The 17800-nt window shown below is 61.0% G+C and overlaps 1 protein-coding gene across 1 annotated transcript in view; it reads left to right on the plus strand.

The window, feature by feature from the left end:
* Positions 1–4254: 4254 nt before the first annotated feature.
* The window catches only part of EXD3 (exonuclease 3'-5' domain containing 3), a 59976-nt gene continuing 46430 nt past the window's right edge, over positions 4255–17800 (plus strand). Inside the window, exons 1-4 of the mRNA XM_028497360.1 lie at positions 4255–4336; positions 12373–12437; positions 15740–15913; positions 16253–16420. Coding sequence (XP_028353161.1) covers positions 4255–4336; positions 12373–12437; positions 15740–15913; positions 16253–16420 — 489 coding nt within the window. The remainder of the gene's footprint in view (positions 4337–12372; positions 12438–15739; positions 15914–16252; positions 16421–17800) is intronic.

A 17800-nucleotide genomic window follows, 5' to 3' on the forward strand; every position in this document is an offset into this window, starting at 1 on the left:
TAGGGTCCCACGTAGGTCCCAGCTCTCAGGAGGAGGCAATCCGACCTGCAGGGTGTGTCTCTGCGAACTCCTCTGCGCCCTTCCTTGGGTTTGAGTCTGTTTCTAGGTGGGTTTGCTGCTGGGCTGGGGCTCCCCGCTCAGGTAGGGAAGCAGGAGCCTCTGGGGCGAGTGGAGAGCTGGTCGCGTGCCAGGGCTCCTTGCAGGGATTTGGCTCAGCTTGGCCCCTTCCGGCAAAAGTCACAACGCTAAACGAGTTGTATTTGGTGACTCCGATTTAAAGAAAGTTTGAAAACTGCCAGGTGGTGCTCACCGCGGGGCCTCCGGGAACTCCTGTCCCTGGGGAGGCCCGTCAGTGGGCCATGGGGTTGGACCGCCCCTCAGCGCCCGCTCCGGGACCCCCAGGAAAGGCCCGCAGAAGAGGGCCAGACATTGGCCCCATCAGAGACCGTGACCGGGCGGGCTTCACGGGACAGTGGCCGTGAGGGCCGTGAGCGGCACCCCTGCTACGTGCGGGACAAGCGCCCCGGCTGGGGCCTCGGTGTGGACGGGACAGCTGCGGTCACGTGCCCTGGGACAGCACCGCCAGCAGAAGGGCCCAGAGACCAGCTCGGGGCGCTGCACTCCCTTCCCTGGCGGGAACTCGGCAGCTGGGAGGACGGTGCGCCCCCCGGCCACCCAAAGAGGGTGTGCGGTGGGGGTGGGTCTCTGTTTAGAGACCCCAGCCTCCTGGAGTGGCAGGCCCCCCGGGGTTCGGTCAGACTTGGGGTAGGAGGTGGGAAGGAGCATCTGGGGTTAGGGCCCGGCAAGGGGCGGGGTGCCTGTGCACAGGGGCCGATTACCTGCCCCACTCGAGGTCCATTACAATGACAGTAAAGACATTAGAAAAGCCAACGTGCTTGAGGGCAGAGAGGAGGAAGAGGGGCCTTGCAGGCTGGGAAAGCAGAGCCCACGGCTGAGGGCTGGCCGAGCCTGGCTGCAGGGCCGGGGAGGCTCCAGGCGGGAAACAGGGCCTTGGGGAGGTCTGCGTGGGGTGGGGACTGAGACCCCAGGTGGGGAAGGGAGGATTCCTTCCCGACAGACAGACGGACTGGTCTTCCAGGCCCCTGTTACCCACAGTGAGGCTCTTCCCGGGTATCCCCCCGCCCAGGTTCCCAAGCAGCCGTCCAGGGCCTCCTCTCCGGTGTGAGCAGCAGCCCCCAGACTCTGGAGGAAAAAGGGGCTGTGAACAGGAGGGGGCGTCGGTACTGACCAACGAAGCGTGTGGAGGCCACCAGGCCCTCAGGAAAGGACTCTTGGCTATTATTAAAATTGTGATAGTGGAAATGAATAATCAATGAAAGGATTGCAAAATAAAGTTCAGGAAATCTCCCCCAGAGGCAGAGAAGAGGAAAGATAAGAAAATTAGAGGTTCTTACAGGAAGCCTAGCATCCAAGTCAGAGGAATTCCAGGAGGAGAGAATGGACAGCAGGGAGGCCAGGACATAATCCCGGAAAACGTGAGGACGTTGCCCAGGACTGACGGACGTGAGCGTGCCTAGCGGACCCTGCCCCATCCATCCGTCCTGCTGACACCTGGGTGCTGTCAGGGGAAGTTCCCCCAGGAGGAGAAGAGCAGTGTCCTACCTACGGTCGGGCGTCAGGTGGTTCAGAGCTCTCAGCACCAACGTCAGGAGCGGGAAGGACCATCACCGTCACATACCTGGGGACGGCCTCTCACCTACAGCCCGTGCACAGCCAGCCTTCCAGCCAAGGCTTAGTGCCCAGTGAAGGCATTTCCAGACAACCAAAGACCGGTTAAATGTCCCTCCCTAGCAGTTCTTCTCAGGAAGCTCGTGGAGAATGTGTTCCTCTAGAACCAGGAGGAAAACTGAGAAAGATGAAGGCTTAGAAATCAGGAAATGCCGGATGCACCAGGAGAGAAGATGGGGAGGTAGTCCTAGGGCAGCAGCTGTGCCACCGGGCTAGAGAGCAGCCATCCAGATTGAGACAAGAGGTCAGAGACTTGAGAAGGGATGTCTCTGGGAACAAGTGACAGACTTCCAGGCTTGTCTGCACATCCTGGGGAGGTGTTATGATGCTGTCAGAGTCCTGTTAATGATGGCCTTGCAGGAAATCCAGCAGGGAAGAAGTCGTGTTATTTTTTCTTTAATCTTTCCCCTGTTCTTTAGATAGATAGGATAATTTCTGTTGATCTGTCTAAAGGTTCACTGACTCTGTAATCTGCCATCTCCAATCTGCGGTCAAACCCAGTCAGTGGATTTTGCATTTCAGTTATTATACTTTTTATTGGAGAACCGCCATTTAGTCTCTTATGTAGTTTCATGTAATTTCCATTTGTCCCTCTCTGTTTACTCATTAAAGACCATATTTTCCTTTAACTTTTTGAACATGTTTTTCACTCATTCTTTGAACAGTTACAATAGTTGTGTTAAAGTCTTTTCTAAATTCAACCTCTGAGCTGCCTTGGAGTTGCTTTCCATTATGTGCTTTTCTGTATTTTTCTCCCCTTGAATGTGGGTCATATTTTCCTCTTATTTGCAGGCCTTGTGATTTTTATATTATGTACTGAACATTGTAAATGTTACATTGTAGAGACTCTGGATTGTTACCTTCCACTGAAGAATGTTGAACTTTGTTCTAGTAAACAGTTAATTTCTCGCTGATTACCTTGAACTGGGGGGGCGTGGCTTGACATTTTGTTACCGTGGATCTTTATCTTGGTGGGACTCAACATACAAAGCGTTCCATGGATTTTTTTCTTTCTTTTTTTTTTTGGCTGCATCGGGTCTTTGTTGCTGCGCACGGGCTTCTCATCGCGGTGGCTTCTCTTGTTGCGGAGCACGGGCTCTAGGCGCGCAGGTTTCAGTAGTTGTGGCATGTGGGCTCAGTAGTTGTGGCGTGCAGGCTCAGTAGTTGTGGCGCACGGGCTTAGTCGCTCCGTGGCACGTGGGATCTTCCCGGAGCAGGGCTCGAACCCGTGCTCCCTGCATTGGCAGGCGGATTCTTAACCACTGTGCCACCAGGGATGCCCTGTTCCATGGATTTTATTGGGGCTTGGTTTTAGATTTTGGCCGAGTTGGTCTATGGTGGGCCTCACTTGCCACGGTCGCTGGGCTGGAGCCCAGAGTGTGCAGCACTGCTTGACTGTTAGTGCCCCTGTCGAACTCTCGGCCTGGGCACAGCTGCCTCTGGGAGCCCTGGGGATCCTGCATTGCTCGCCTGCACTTCTGGCCCTGAATGACCCCCCCAGCTGGTGCCCTGGCCCGCAGATGTGCGGCCTCCTCCTCCACCGGAGGGATGCTCTGCTCACCAGCTTCCGGGTCATGGTCTTAGCTGGGGGGTCGCCCCCAGCTGGGAGCCGGCCCATCCCTGGGCCCCCCACTCTGGGCATCACCCGTCGTGCACAGCCTATTGTCCAGAAGTCGGCCGCCTAAAACGTGTCTGGTGGACGTTGTCTGCAGTGGGAGGGCCGGCCTGACACTAGTCAGTCTGCATGGCCGGAGCACAAGTTTGGAGCAAACCGAACAAGGCAGGAAAGTATCCAGAGTTCACCCCAGCTCAGCCCTGCTACGCTCCTGTCTCCTGCAAATAGTGTGTCAGCAGAAGACGCCCGGAGAGCTGTTTCAGGGGCTTTCGGGGTTTGCGGGGCTGGGGCATGACAGTGAATTCTCACCTTGAGCTTGGTCAGTCAGGTGTGAGACTGGATACTCAGGAAACAACCGTATCAGCGTGTTAGTGAGAAATGTGAATGTAAACGTCCAAAAGAATAGCTAAAAGCTTGTGGGAGTTGGGGAGGAGAAAGCTCCAAGGGCTCTCCCCTCCAGGCCTGTGTCAGGACTCAGGTTTACACAGGAGGTGGCGTGTGTGTCACCGTGACATAAATCACACCGCAAAGGAGGAAAAACTAGACCATCTCCGTGAATGTGGAAAAGTGTCTTGTGTAAAATACACATTGGCAGGAGCCTGTTGGCCGCCTGGGAATGGTACCACCTTGTTGCCAGCCTGGGTGATTTAGAGCTGGGTGTGCCCGTAAGGGCTGGCTCAGGGGTCCTCACGGTGGGTCCACCCCTGAGGTCAGTGCTAAGTGTCCCGGGTCCAGCCGGGGAAGCCGAGGCCGCCTGAGCACCCCCCACCAAGCACAGAAGTGGGCCCTGCATGGCTGCCCGTCAGGGCCCGTTCCCTGCTGTGTGGAGCCTGCAGCCTAACTGTCCCTCTCCACTGGTCCCTCGAGCAGCTCCCTGCCTTCCGCTGAGGATGGACCCTGGAGAGCCCGCCAGAGAGCCTGCTGCTGGTGACACTGCTGGTGACCCAGCTGGTGGTGCGTGTGTCCCCACGGGTGAGTCTGCACCCCTCACGGCCCAGGTCCAGCCTGGCTGCACTTGTCAGGACTGGGCATGGGGTGGGTGGGGGGGGAGTCTGTGTACAGGTGCATGCATGTGCACCGGGCGGGGACCCCAGGTGGGAGGCGTCCAGGCGATGTGGCTTTCTGGGGGCCTGGGACGTGTGGAGCGGCCTCAGTTGTGGATGGGAGCAGGCAGGTGGCTGCTACCACGGCCTTCCTGTCCTGAGGGCCGCGGCGGGCACCTCCCTTTGCCCTGGGAAATGTGGCCTCGTGGTCCTGCAGTGGACCGCCTGCTGGCCACTTGCCTGATGTCTGACACCGGGGGTTGGCCATGACGGGACGGACACTTCAGGGAGCCCACACTGAAGTGTGGGTGAAGCTGGGTGCAGGGGCTGGTGGAAACGGCGGGGTTCTCTCTGGAGCCTGGCTCTGCGCCCCACACTAAGTGTGGGCACAAGGCATCTTATCGGTCCTGCCAAGAAGGAGAGAGGACGAGGGGCTGGGAGGTGTCTGAAGAGTGAGGGCCCCCAGACTGGCACTTTCAGCTTGGGAGCCCCAGGACCCCGCGTGGTCCCTGGCCCCAAGAGAGCTGAGGCTCTGGCCCCCGTTTCTCCTCCAAGAGCCCCAAACTCCTCGCGGTGGTGTCTGCGGGCTCCGGGAGGCTTTCTTTCTGAGTGTCTCCTGTGCTCGGTGAGTGTCGGGGGCAGGGCAGACGCGGGGCCACGTGGAGCCTGCTCTTGCCCCGCCGAGGACAGGTGGTGATGTGGAAGAGGAGACCAAGGCCGGAGAAGGAGGGGCTCCTCCCGGGCCGGGATCGATCGGGTGTCCGGTTGGAGAGTGGGGCGCCCCTCCCTGCTGGCCCCTGGCATCCTGGGGGGCCGTCCCTGTGCCGGGTTGGGGTCCTCTGGTGGGCACGGGGGTGGGAGGGAGAGCCCCCAGCAAGTAAGCAAAGCGCTGCCCCTTCTTGCAGGTGGTGGGGAACCTGAGGCCTCTTCCCAACCTCCGCTCGCCCACCCCAGGGTCCTGAGAGGCTTGTGGAGTCGGCCCCCCACCTCCTGTGGGGTCCTCCGCAGGTGCGCACACCGCCTGCTCCAAGCAGAGTCTCCAGGGGGGCGCCCAGGCACCCGCAGCCGCCCACGATGGGCTCGTTTTCTGCTCAGAATTCCCCAGACCTTCAGACCGTGCTTTTCCCCACCTGTCCCCAGTGTGCAGAGGCTTCAGGCCCTGACACCGCCCTGTTGTGACTGGGCATCAGACACAGCCCCCGGCCTTCTGCTGTGCGCGACCCCAGGCCAGGGAAGCCCTCTGCAGCGGGCATCTCTCTGCCAGGATCTGGGCACCTCCCCCAGGACGCTTCTGGCGCCTCTGCTGGTTTTGCCAAGAGCAGGACCCTCCTCATCTGTAGCCCCCGGACTCTGACACCCGAGGCCCCAGGGCCTCGGCTTGTCCTGGACCATCTGGATGCCACCCTCCCCCGCCTGTCCTGATGCTGGGGGCAAGAGGGGAAGGGACAGGCCGGGGAAGACCTGCGGCCCTTCCCTCCCGTCCTCCCCTCCTCTGGGAACAAGAAAACATTCTCCAACTGGGAAGTCAACTGGGGTCAAAAATTGTTTTTCTCCTGAAATCGTGGCCTTGGGTGAGCAAGTGCAGCTGAATCGGAAAAGCTGCATGCTGAAGTCCAGCAGGTCCCAGGATCTCGGGCAGCAGTGGATCCGCCTTCCTTGGGAAATTCGAAAGTCAGGCAGACAGAGCTGAATCACTTCTCAGCATGGAGGGAGGGGCAGGCACAACCTTCCAGGAAGCCTGGTCCCCGCCCCACCGCCCCACCGCCCCTCACAGGCTCGTGCCGTACCCAGAACTTCCAGGCCTGGCCCTCCCTGTGTCAGGGCTGGGGTGGGGGGCCCCCCAGCCCCTGGGGCTGTGGAACCATCCTTGGGCTGTGACCTGAGGGAGGCTGTGAAAACAGGCGACACAGCACCCACCTTCCTGGCTGTGTGACCGTGGGCAAGTTACATACCTTTCTGTTTCCTTACCTGAGAAAAATAGCTGTTGCCCTATACTTAGCTCCATCTGTGAATGAAAGACTGCCGGCATGTGTGCTGTGATCCTTTTTAGTCTTCGATCCGGGGGAATTTATTTTGCCGTGAGAGATTAGGAGTGGGTCCATCGCACCCTAGAGGACCACTGGGACACCCAGCAACACTGAGCTCCCGTGTTTGGAGTCTCCCCAGCTCTCTGCTCTGCTCGCCTGCCTGCATCACGCTATTTGATGGCGGTGGTTTTATGACCTGCTGCATCTGGCAGGACTAAGCCTCTCGTTGCTTTTCTCTCGTTTCTTGTTTATTTTCCATATAGACGTCAGAATAGCTTGTTTGCTTCTACAGAAATCCATTGCTGTTTTTACTGGATTTCATTACATTTATGGTTGGACAAAGAGGCATCTGACGCCACCTCATCCCAGCGTCAGGCAGGGCTGCACGCCCGCACCGCCCTCCCGCAAGGTGGGGTCTGCTTCCACCCTTGAGTGGTGCTTCCCGAGGCCTTGCCCTGGGAGCCAGGCTCAGGTGTGTGCCTGAGGCCCTGGGGAGGAGCCCGTCTAAATTCCTGACCCACAGAGTCTGGGATCCTGAGAGATGAACCTCTTGTTTGGGGCCCGTTGCCTTTCTCTCTATTCTCTGTCTTCAGCAGTGCTGTTTTTTGTTTTTGTTTTTGTTTTTAATTTATTTATGTATCTTTGGCTGTGCTGGGTCTTCATTGCTGCATGCGGGCTTTCTCTAGTTGCAGCGAGCCGGGGTTACTCTTCGCTGTGGTGCGTGGGCTTCTCATTGTGGTGGCTTCTCTTGTTGCGGGGCATGGGCTCCAGGCACGCAGGCTTCAGTAGTAGCAGCACACGGGCTCCGTAGTTGTGGCTCGCAGGCTCTAGGGCGCAGGCTCAGTCGTTGTGGCGCACGGGCTGAGTTGCTCCGCGGCATGTGGGATCTTCCCGGACCAGGGCTCGAACCCCTGTCCCCTGCATTGGCAGGCGGATTCTTAACCACTGTGCCAGACTCAACAGTGCTTTTAAAAATAGATCTTGCACATTTTTATTACTTTTTAAAACTAGGCATGTCATCTTTTTAAAGTCCAGTTGTTCGTAGCACCTTTTCTTCCAGCAGATTTTCCGATTTGCTAGTGAAACCCGGAGGTTCCTTGTCGGTTCCCGTGCACCCACCTGGGTGGGCCCGTTTGCTGGAGGGCCCCTCTCGCTGCTTCCTGGGGCCTCCAGGTGTGCGGTCGGGTCCCCAAACAGCAAGGGCTTGCCTCTCCCTTGCCGGTGTCCGTGCTGTCTTTTTCTCCTCCCACCGCTGTGTGGCCTGATGTTTGGGCATCTGTGCTGGGGATAGGCGGTCTGTCTCTGGGGTGGGTGGTTTGCTGGATGAAGCAAGACCTTGTCACCGCACTTCCCAGGTGGGCAGCCCGGCGTGGCCAGACGTACACGGCCCGCTGGGTGTGGGCGCAGGGTGGGGGCTCCAAGGGGTTTGGCTCCATCTCCTCACCCGTAGCTCTGTCCTGGCTGTACCCCGGCTCGGGGCTCGAGCCCCTCCCAGACGCGTACGGAACCCAGACCAGAGGCCAGAGGACCGACGGTGGGCTGGAGATAGTGGCAGTACCCGCCTCTGCAGAGGGACTGTGTGTCCCTGTCCTGCCCACGCGCGGGCAGCAGGGAGCCTGCTGGCCTTTGGAGGTGCTGCCAGGTCTGCAGACTGGTGGGGCTCCTGCTGCAGCCCCTTCTCTGGCCCCTCTGCTCTGCTCATGGGCAGGGCCGCTGCCTGCCAGCCGCTGCCCGGGGGTGGCTGCAGGCATCCTGGCTGCACCGCTGGGCTTTCAGGCTGCCTGCTGACAGGCAGGTGTGGTCCAGGCTGCCAGGGCTCAGCACGTCTGATGCTGCCTCCGGCTGGTGCCGAGTTAGACGACAGACCAGCTGTAGGAGCCTTGACCCATCCAGACCCTGAGCGTCCACAGGGCCAGGTCACGGGGTCACGCGAGGAGGCCCCAGGGGTGGAGGGGCTCTGGGTGGCTCCCTGAGGGAGGCCAGCTGTCCACGGTCCAGCTCAGCCCCCAGCTCCACCAGGAAAAAGTATCCATTTCGTTTCTTACCACCAGCTTTATGGTAGCAAGTGACAGAGGTCTTTACAGAGTTAACCTGGCAGCTGGATTTTCTTCTAGAACGCGTCTTTCCTGAGTGAAGGTGACTAAGTTAGCTGCTTGGTGTCTGTCTGTCCGGCCCTTCGTGTCCCTGCGTCCCTCCTGTGCCCGTCAGGAGCAGCCCTGGAGGCAGCCCCGCAGCTCTGGGTGTCTGGTGGGCGGGGTGAAGCTCGAGGACTGAGGGCACAGGGCAGAGGGCGGGCCACCCTAGTGCTACAGCTGGGCCCTCTGGCCGCCCCCTGGTTCTCGGCCCCCATGCATTAGAGCCTGAGCCGCAGCACATGTGGGGCGGGCTCCTGGGGCACCAGCAGGGCTCGTGCAGGGCAGGGAGCAGCAGCCCAGGTGGCCGTGGGAGTTCGAGTCTTTTTCTTTTTTACTATATATATTTTTTAAATTAGATATTTTCTTTCTTCCTTCCTTCCTTCCTTCCTTCCTTCCTTCCTTCCTTCCTTCTTTCCTTCCTTCCTTTCTTTTCTTTTCTTTCTTTCTTGCCGCATTGGGTTTTCGTTGCTGCGCGCAGGATTTCCCTAGTTGAGGCAAGCGGGGGCTCCTCTTTGTTGTGGTGCACGGGCTTCTCACTGTGGTGGCTTCTCTTGTTGCAGAGCACGGGCTCTAGGCGCGCGGGCTTCAGTAGTTGTGGCACGCGGCTCAACAGTTGTGGCTCGCGGGCTCCAGAGCGCAGGCTCAGTAGTTGTGGCTCACGGGCTTAGCTGCTCCGCGGCATGTGGGATCTTCCCAGACCAGGGCTCGAACCCGTGTCCCCTGCACTGGCAGGCGGATTCTTAATCACTGTGCCACCAGGGAAGCCCCTCTCAGTGACATTTTATATTTTTTGTATGAACTTCTTTTGTTACATTTATCCCAAGAAATTTGAAATTTTTTATGTTACTGTACCTGATATTTTTTAAATGTTCATTTCTGTCTGTCGCTAGTATGGAGGGAACAGTGGACTTCTTTCTTTTTTTTTTTTTTTTTGGCCGCACCAAAGTGGCTTGAGGGATCCTGGTTCCCCAACCAGGGATTGAACCCGGGCCCCCTGCAATGGAAGCGTGGAGCCCTAACCACTGGACCGCCAGGGAAGTCCCAACAATGGATTTCTTAATACTGGCCTTGTGTTCACCATCCATGCTGAAATAAGTCCATCGATTAATTCTAATACTTGTCTTTAGATTCTTCATTGCTTTCTAAAAAATGAATCATTTGTTCAGTGCGTAACGACGTTTTGGGGTATTGTTTTTATTTTTAAAGACTATTTTTTAGAGCAATTTTCGGTTCACAGCAAAATGGAGAAGAATGTGGAGATTTCCCGTCTACCCCTGCCCCTCCCACACGTACCACCTCCCCCGTTATCACCATGCCCACCAGATGGGACACTTGTGACAGGTGGGGGACCTGCCTGGACACGCCATCATCACCCAAAGTCTGTAGTCTACCTTGGGGCGCACTCTTGGTGGTGTAGTTTCTGTGGGTTTGGACAATGCAGAGTGGCATGTTATCTACTATTGAAGGCTCATAGAGTAGTTTCTCTGCCCTAAGAGCCCCTGTGCTCTCCTGTTCATCCTCCCTCCCCCCAGCCCCCGGCAACTCCTGATCTTTATACTGACTCCATAGTTCTGCCTTTTCCAGAACGTCCTAGAGTTGGAATCATACCGTGTACATAGTCTGCAGCCTTTTCAGATTGGCTTCTCTCACTTAGTGATTTGCATCTAAGTTTCCTCCCTGTCTTTCCCTGGCTTGATGGCTCATGTCTTTTTAGTGCTGAATAGTATTCCATTGTCTGGAGGGGCCAGAGTTTATTGATCAGAGTGCTGACGTTTTTATTTTTTCCTGTCTAACTTCTATGGCCTTAATTTTTCCTTCTTGCTGCTCTGCACTGGCGTCGAATGCACAGTGGGTATCCTCCTGGTGTTTCCGTCTTAGGGGAACGCTTGCAGCATTGAGTTCTGTGTTCACTGAGGGTTTTTTTATAGACGCCTTTTGTCTGGTTAAGGAAGTTCCTTCTCTTCAAGTTTGCTGAGTTATTTCTTAAACTATAACTAGAACTCTCCCTTAAGAGATGCTTGTTCTGCATCTATTGAGAGCATCATGTGACTTTCGTTCGTTATTTCACTAGCGAACCAGGCTGATGGACCTTCAGTTGTCCAACCAGCCTTGCTTTCTGGGACGGACCCTCCTGTGGTGTACACGGGTGTCTTGTCCGGGTCCCTGAGCCCGTGTCCTCGGGGGCTGTCCTCCAGGGTGTGGCTCAGGTCCCCAGCCTTTCCCTCCGTCCCGCTTCCCGCATGGAGCCAGCAGGTTGCCGTCGTCTCCCTGATTCTTGGGTAGATTCGCAGGTGAAGCCACCTGGGATCCTGATCCCCCAGATTTGACCGGGAGAGTCTGTTAGTGGCTCCCCTGCCCCAGTGTGTGCACTGATGATCAGGTCCTGACTCTGACCCCTGACCCCGACCCACACCATGTGAGGGCATGGCTGGGGTCCTGACCCCTGACCCCCACCATGTGCGAGGTGTGGCCGAGGTCCTGGCTAAGTGCCAGGGGCTTCTCCCACCTCCTGGGCTGGGGTCGGGGGCATGCCAGGAGCCCAGACCCCCCTTGGCTGCTTTCCTTCCCATCCTCCCTGGGCTCTGGGCCCTGGTGCCTGCCGGTTCTGAACAAAAGGACCAGAAGGCTAATACTCCGAGCTCCCAATGCAGGGGGCCCGGGTTCGATCCCTGGTCAGGGAACTAGATCCCGCACGCATGCCGCAACTAAGACCCGGCGCAGCCAGGTAAATAAAAACATACATACATACAGTGTGGTCATTCAGTTAAAAAAAAAAAAGAACCGGAAGGTTTGTCTGTAATTTCTCAGCGGCGCTGGAAAGGTTACAGCGCCCGGGCCTTTGAAGCAGAACTCGCAAGGCAAGGAGGGGCTGGGCCTCAAGGCTCGAGCTGCCAGGGAGCTGGGGTGGGGGAGTGGGTTAGGCCCGGGAGGTGCTGCCGAGGCTGGCAGGGCTGCAGTGAGGCTCTGGGGAGGCGGGAGCCCCGCCTGGCGTGCAGGGAGCGTGAGGCCCAGGGGCGGGCCCGCAGCCAGGGGGCGCTGGTGGCCATGGGCACCTCGGAGCTGGGTTCCCGGTCCCCTGGCCTCAGAAACAGCTTTCTTTCCCAAGCCAAGAGCTGGCAGCAGCGACCTTTCCAGGCCAGCCAGCTCTCCTTGGCACTGACCTTGGATCTGGCCTGAGGGCGCCGACCCTTTTCCAGCAGGAGGGTGACCCCAACCTCCCCTGTCCCGGCCCGCACTGGGCTGAGTGGCCCCTGTGTCATGACTCCACGCCCCGTTCTGTAGCAGGGACAGCGGCTTCAGGGAGCAGCGGCCACGGGGATGGGGAAGCTTTGGGGAGTGGCCAGCCTGCATGGGGCTCACCCGGGGCCGGGACAGGGCGGAGGGGCGACGGGGGAGACAGAGGCCGGAACCACTTCGGGGCCTCGGCAGGGGCCAGAGGCCAGACATGGTGGGCAGTGGACGGGTGTATGGATGGCGTACCCCGCTGGGCGGGCCTTGCCCGTGGGGGGCCAAGTCAGTACTGCCGACTTAGCCCCGGCGGCCGACGCCCCTTCCCCGCTCACACGGCCACTCTGAACCCGCCGCGGCTTAAATCTGAGGCCAGGCTCCCTGAGCTGTCGGGGGAAGCCCAGCCCGGTGGGCACTGCGGGAGGCAGCCCTGCTGGGTGGCCGGGCCACGGTCCTGCGGAAGGGGCAGAGAGGGCACGGGGCCGTGGGCGCCGGGGGGGCGTCTGCAGGAGCCCCCAGGCCTCGGCCCCCGCCTGCCTCTCAGCCCCTCCTCGGCCCTTGTCTTGTCCCCTCAGGCCGGGACCCGCTGCTGTTCCTGCAGACCCTGCAGACGCTGTGGTCCACTCGGGAGCTGGGACAGGTGAGCACTCGGGGTGTGGGCACCTGGCCGCCAGCCTCGGCAGGCTGCCATGTCCGAGTGTTCTGGGGGATGCATGGGATTGGAGCCATGGGACGAGGCCTGCTGGACGCTCAGAGCAGGCAGGGAGGGCCTGTGCCCACCACCAGCTTCTGGGAAGCGCAGGGCACCTGCCGGGCCTCGCCCGCTGCCCCCTCTCCCAGAGGGCCAGCAGGACAGCCCGTCTGGACAGCGGGGGGATGCGTGTGGTCCGACGGGAGGAGCTCTGGCGGGGAGGCTGCCAGGGTCTTCCACGGCCACTTGGGGGTCCTGCAGTGGCAGCCGCCACTGCCCAGACCATGTCCTGCCGTGGCCTGTGCCAGGAGGGCAACTCTGCCTCGCGGCCCCCGGGGGGTGGTGCAGTTACTGGCCCTCGGCCGCTCCTTCCCTGCACTTTACTCCCTTGAGGCAGCGAAGGGGCGAGGGAGGCCGCCTTGGCTCCTGGGGAGGACGGGCCGCGGGGCCCACGCGGGGCTGGAGGGAGAGGGCCCTGTCCTCTCGTGCCAGCCTGGCCTCCAGCTGCCTGCTGAGGGTGGCAGAGTGCCCAGACATGGGGCAGGCTGGCCGGGCAGGCGTCCGGAGCAGGTAAGCTCCAGGCTTCCACGGCGCTTCGTGGTGGAGGAGGGCCGGCAGCCGGCCTCCTCTCTGGACAGGCCTGGGCTCCCCGCACGGCTGAGCTGCGGGGCCTTGGGCAGTTAGCGGCCCATCCACTGCCTGCGCTTAGGCCTGCGAGCAGCCATCTCTAGCTGTCAGCTGGAGAATCCAGAGGTTTTGCAAAAGCCAAACGTTTTTTGATTTTCCAGTTTCGTGCCCTGTGGCTTGAGGGTGAGACTTAGGAAACAGGGCTGTGGTGCTGTTCAGCCTTTCTGCTAGGAGCGGGCTCGTTGTGAGGTTGTATTCTCTGCCCTGGTGTCACGGTGAGCCGGCTTGTGAGCTTGGCTGGAGAGGACCCTCCATCCCTGTTCACTGAAGGCAGGAGCCAGCGGCCTGCAGAGCCTGAGGAGGAGCCGGGCGCTGCCCCGGGGGCAGCAGGGCGCGGGCGGTGGGGGAGGGGGGCCTGCAAATGAAGCCTGGGGGCGGTCTCCCTAGTGGTTGTGCCTGGGCAGAGTGTCTGTCTCTGGATCTACTTCTCTGGGAAGCGTCCGCTTCCTCCACGTCACCACGGTTTTGGCCGGAGGTCCCTCCCGGTTCCTGACCCCCGCGTCTCCCGGCAGCGCTGCCCTCCCCAGGCCTTGTGCCTCTTTCCCGGGTCTGATCTCAGCCTTCAGGTAGCCGGACGCCCAAGTCACCGGTTTCCAGGAGTCGTGGTTTCCGATGCTGCATTTAACGCCACAACCTTCCCCCCGAGTTCTGTTCGTCACCGGTTTGATGTGTAGGAGTCCATTGTCCTTCTTGTTTTCTGATTTTCACTGTGTCTCCTTCGACTAACCTGTTGTTCATTTCCAAAGAAACACAGGGCTGTGTCTTGATGTCGGTTAGCTGTTTGTTTCTGGCTGTGAAGGAGCCCGGTCCATCTGTTTTGGTTTTTGCACAGGACAGGCTTGTTTTGTGGTTAGTTATTTAAATGCTCTGAGTTCCCTACTTGGTGAAAGCTCCCGCCTGGAGGGGACACACGTTTGCTCACCAGAGCTTGTCCTGGGTTCCTGTGAGCAGCCGGCACCACGCTGCGCAGTGTCCAAGCTCGGACACTTGTGATAACCAAGGGCCCGGCAGCTGGAGATGCGGCGGCTCGAGCCCGAGGACGAGGGTGCAGATGAGCCAGGGTGTCCCGGGGGCCGAGGGAACAGCAGAGGGGCCCAGGGGGCAGCCGCGTGAGAGCAGCTGGGGCCCAGCAGAGCACGCGGAGTTTTCGGGGACCGCACAGGACAGGGAGTCTGGAGATGGAGCGGAGGCCAGAGGGCCCGGGGGAGGGAGAGGGGAGGTCAGCCGGGGTCTCGGAGGATCGTCGACATGGACGCTGAGCCCCCCACGCCAAGGGCCGGGGTAGCACGGGGGGGCGACGTGGGGCCAGACGTAAACCCCCGGGGCCCAACCCTGGTGCGTGAGGCCCACCCCAGGGCTGCAGCTACCGCTCAGGGCCACTTGCGTCTTATTCTTTACTTAGTTTCGATTATTCTTTTCTTTTATAATTTTAGACATATTTATATTCTATTTTCGTTCCCAAACCGATATCTTATTGTTCTCTATTCTTAGAGCTTCGATCGCCCTGCTTGTGGTCATCACTCATGGTGACTTGTTCCTTGTGTGTCCTGTCGTTTTTCAATGTGAGCTCACCTTGGTGCAGCTTTTTCCCTCTGGTGGCTGAGGGCCAGGTCCCCAGGGGCGTCCCCAGGACCAACCTCCTGAGCACACGTGGAAATAAATCCAAATCCCAAGGCCAGAGCTGGGTCCTTCTAGGCCTTTCTTTTTTCCAAGCAAGGGGTGTGGTGCTGGTGGAGACCCCACCCCCTCCTCGGGCAATGCTGGACAGTGGCCCCCAGGCTCTGTGGGAACCGCGGCCCCCTGCTGGTGCCCTTCAGACCCCTGAGAGGTGTGTGTGGCCTTGCCCATCCGTCCTGGAGGGTGACAGCTGTCCTCAGGGTCTGTTTGAGGCCATCTCAGGTGAGTTCCAACAGCCACAGCGAGGGCAACCCCTTCCAGAGGGCCCTTGGGTGCGAGGGCTTCGGCCCCCTGAGCTCACCCCTGACGCCTGCGGCTCCACCCTGGCCCGGACCCCAGCGGGCCCTCTGTCAAGGGAGCTGCAGTGACCTGAGCCACGGAGCGGGCAGGGCGTGGCGGGCTGGCCGCGCACGGGCCCCGCTGGCCACGCAGAGGACGCCCGGCTGCTCTAGAGGGGGCGGCGAGGTGCGCGTTGTCCCCCGGACGTGGGCGTCGGGATCACGCCTGTTCTTGTCTCTGCCTTTCGGCTCTTACGTGTCTGCCAGAGCTTCCCAGCACAGGAGGCAGAAAAGTAAACAAAAGGCATTTTTCCGTTGGGGTTTTTTCCTTTTTTCCGTCTCCTGTCGCCTGCTGGGCCCTGCTGACCTGTCACCGTTGCTGAAGGGCCAGCGCCATGCCCCGTGCGTGCCACGCGGGTGATGAGGGCACAGAGGAGCTCCGCCCAGGCTCTAGCCTGGGGAGCAAGCCCCAGCCTCTGCAGGGCCGTTGGCCTGGACGGTCCTTGTGCCCGGCCTGGGTGCAGCGGACCAGGAAGGTGTGGGCGGCTCCGTGCGGGTGGGGGAGGCCGGCAGGAGGGCTCACCGCAGCGAGGCCTTGTGTCTCCACAGCTCCGGGAGGAAGCCCAGAGGGGGTTCGCCGCCCTGGAGGACCCGCTCGCCGCCCTCCTGGACATGCTGGACGGCAGCCGGGGCTGGCGGGGGAAGGGCCCCTCCCTGGAGGCCTGGGTCGCCCGCGAGCTGAAGCGCTGCTTGCAGGCACAGCCGTGCCCGGGGCCGGCCCGGGTGAGCCCTGCCCGCGGCCCACAGCCTCTGCCCCTTCCCAGCCCGTCCAGGCCTCGGCGCGGGGTTCCCGTGCACACCTGGCCGGGCCCCTGTGGCCGGTGGAGGTCGCCCATGGTGGTCGGGGGCTCTCGGCCTCCCGAGAGCCACACGCCGGGCCAACCTCGACTCCCTTGCCTGTGCCCCTGCCCACCAGCCCCTGCTCACTCACAGCATCCACCCGCTGGCTCTGGGCTGCAGGTGCTGGCCGCACCGGGCCTGCCCAAGCACCAACCCCCCGCCCGCATCAGGCCCCGCGACTCCGGCTGCCGCCTCCGCTGAAGCTGGGTCTGGGGCCTCTAGGGCAGCCCACGGCTGAAGCAGCTGCAGGCCCGTGCGGTCAAGCTCCTCGCCGAGAGCCCCCCCGGCCTTGTGGAGCCACTGGTCAGCATCTTCCAGCTGCAGGACGCAGACCGGAGCCCCCTGCTGGCTCACGTCCACCGGCTGCACCAGGAGGGCAAGTTCAAAGAAGTGAGTGAGACCCTCCCTGGGCTCTGGGCCTCTCGTCCACGGGCCGGGCCTCCACGTGGGTCAGCGGGGTAGGCAGGAGCCAGGCTGGGGCTCGAGGCACCTAGCCCAGAAGTGTCCCCTCTGCCCTCCAGCGTGGGGGGCCTTGCAGGGGGCCTCAGGTCTGGTGTGCAGGGTTTCGGGGACCAGCCGCCCTGGGGACCATGTCAGGCTCGTGCCTGACACGTGGAGGCCCTGGGAGCCCCTTGCGCTGACCGACTGAGGAAGAGGCTGGGTACAGCCCCCCACACCCTGCCTGGTCTGCACCACGCGCTCAGGGCCCTTCCTCCCCAGGTGCCCGCCGGCCTCTCCCCCTCGGTCAGCGGCGTGGGGACGCCCAGCTCTGGCCCAGAAGCACGCATGGCTGCGGCCCAGCTTCCTTTGTTAACTCCCAGAATTGCTCTCGGGGTGGGGGTGCTGAGGAGTGGGGGTGTGGGAGAAGCTAGCCGCAGTCTCTGTGCCCCGGGCCCAGATCGGACCCGGGGCCGCTTCTCTCTTCTCCCGCCCCTGCCCAGACTCACCCCAAGGTCACTTGGTCCCGTGTTGGCCTGGCCTGGGGGCGGGGGAGCCGAGGCCCCTTGGGGCCCAGCTGCTGCTCCATGAGGACAGACCCTCCCTGCGTGGGGGGCCCTGAAGCCACGACCATGCCAGGCCAGGGGCCTGGCCACTGTGCTCTAGTCCTGATTGGTAACAGAGCACGCGTCCGGGCATCTGTAAGCTGCCCTCGGCCTCCCGGACCTGTCGTGTGGCCCTGCCCCAGAGCCGGGGGCTGCGCTCTGGGTGGCGCCCACCCCTGCCTGTTAGCTGGCTCCCTCGGACTGGGTCGGGCCAGCGGTGGTGACCCTGTGAGGGTCTGCGTCCCGAGGGCCCTGCTGGCTCCCACCCGGGGACTGGCCCCAGCACACCTGTGGTTTTTAGAAGATCAGTTGTGGGGCATCGTGCCGGCTTGGGGCGCAGATTCTCAGCCACGTCAGTCAGGAGTCCCCAGCGCGTGCGACACGTGTGGGTTGGGGGCCGCCCGAGGGGGAGGGCGTTTTGCTCCCTTGTCGTTGGAACGGCTGGGCCAGGAGGGCGGACGTGGGCCTTAGTGGCTGCAGGTCTCTGGGTGGGAATTTGGGGGTTTTGGGAAGCTCGGTGGTTTGCTGAGTCTTTGTGAGCAGCTGGCTCTCATTTAAGCCCAGAAGGTTCTGAGATGAAGAGGGGGCTCTGAGGTCATGGCCCAGTGGTCACGGGGATGGCCCGACTGCGGGTGAGGTCGGGAGCGGCGGGGCCCACGGGTGAGCGGGGGGGGGGGGGGCGCTCTCAGCGAAGCTCTGGGCCGTGCTGCAGGCGGCGGGGGCCCGG

Source organism: Physeter macrocephalus, chromosome 13 (assembly GCF_002837175.3).
Source record: "Physeter macrocephalus isolate SW-GA chromosome 13, ASM283717v5, whole genome shotgun sequence".
NCBI lineage: Eukaryota > Metazoa > Chordata > Mammalia > Artiodactyla > Physeteridae > Physeter > Physeter macrocephalus.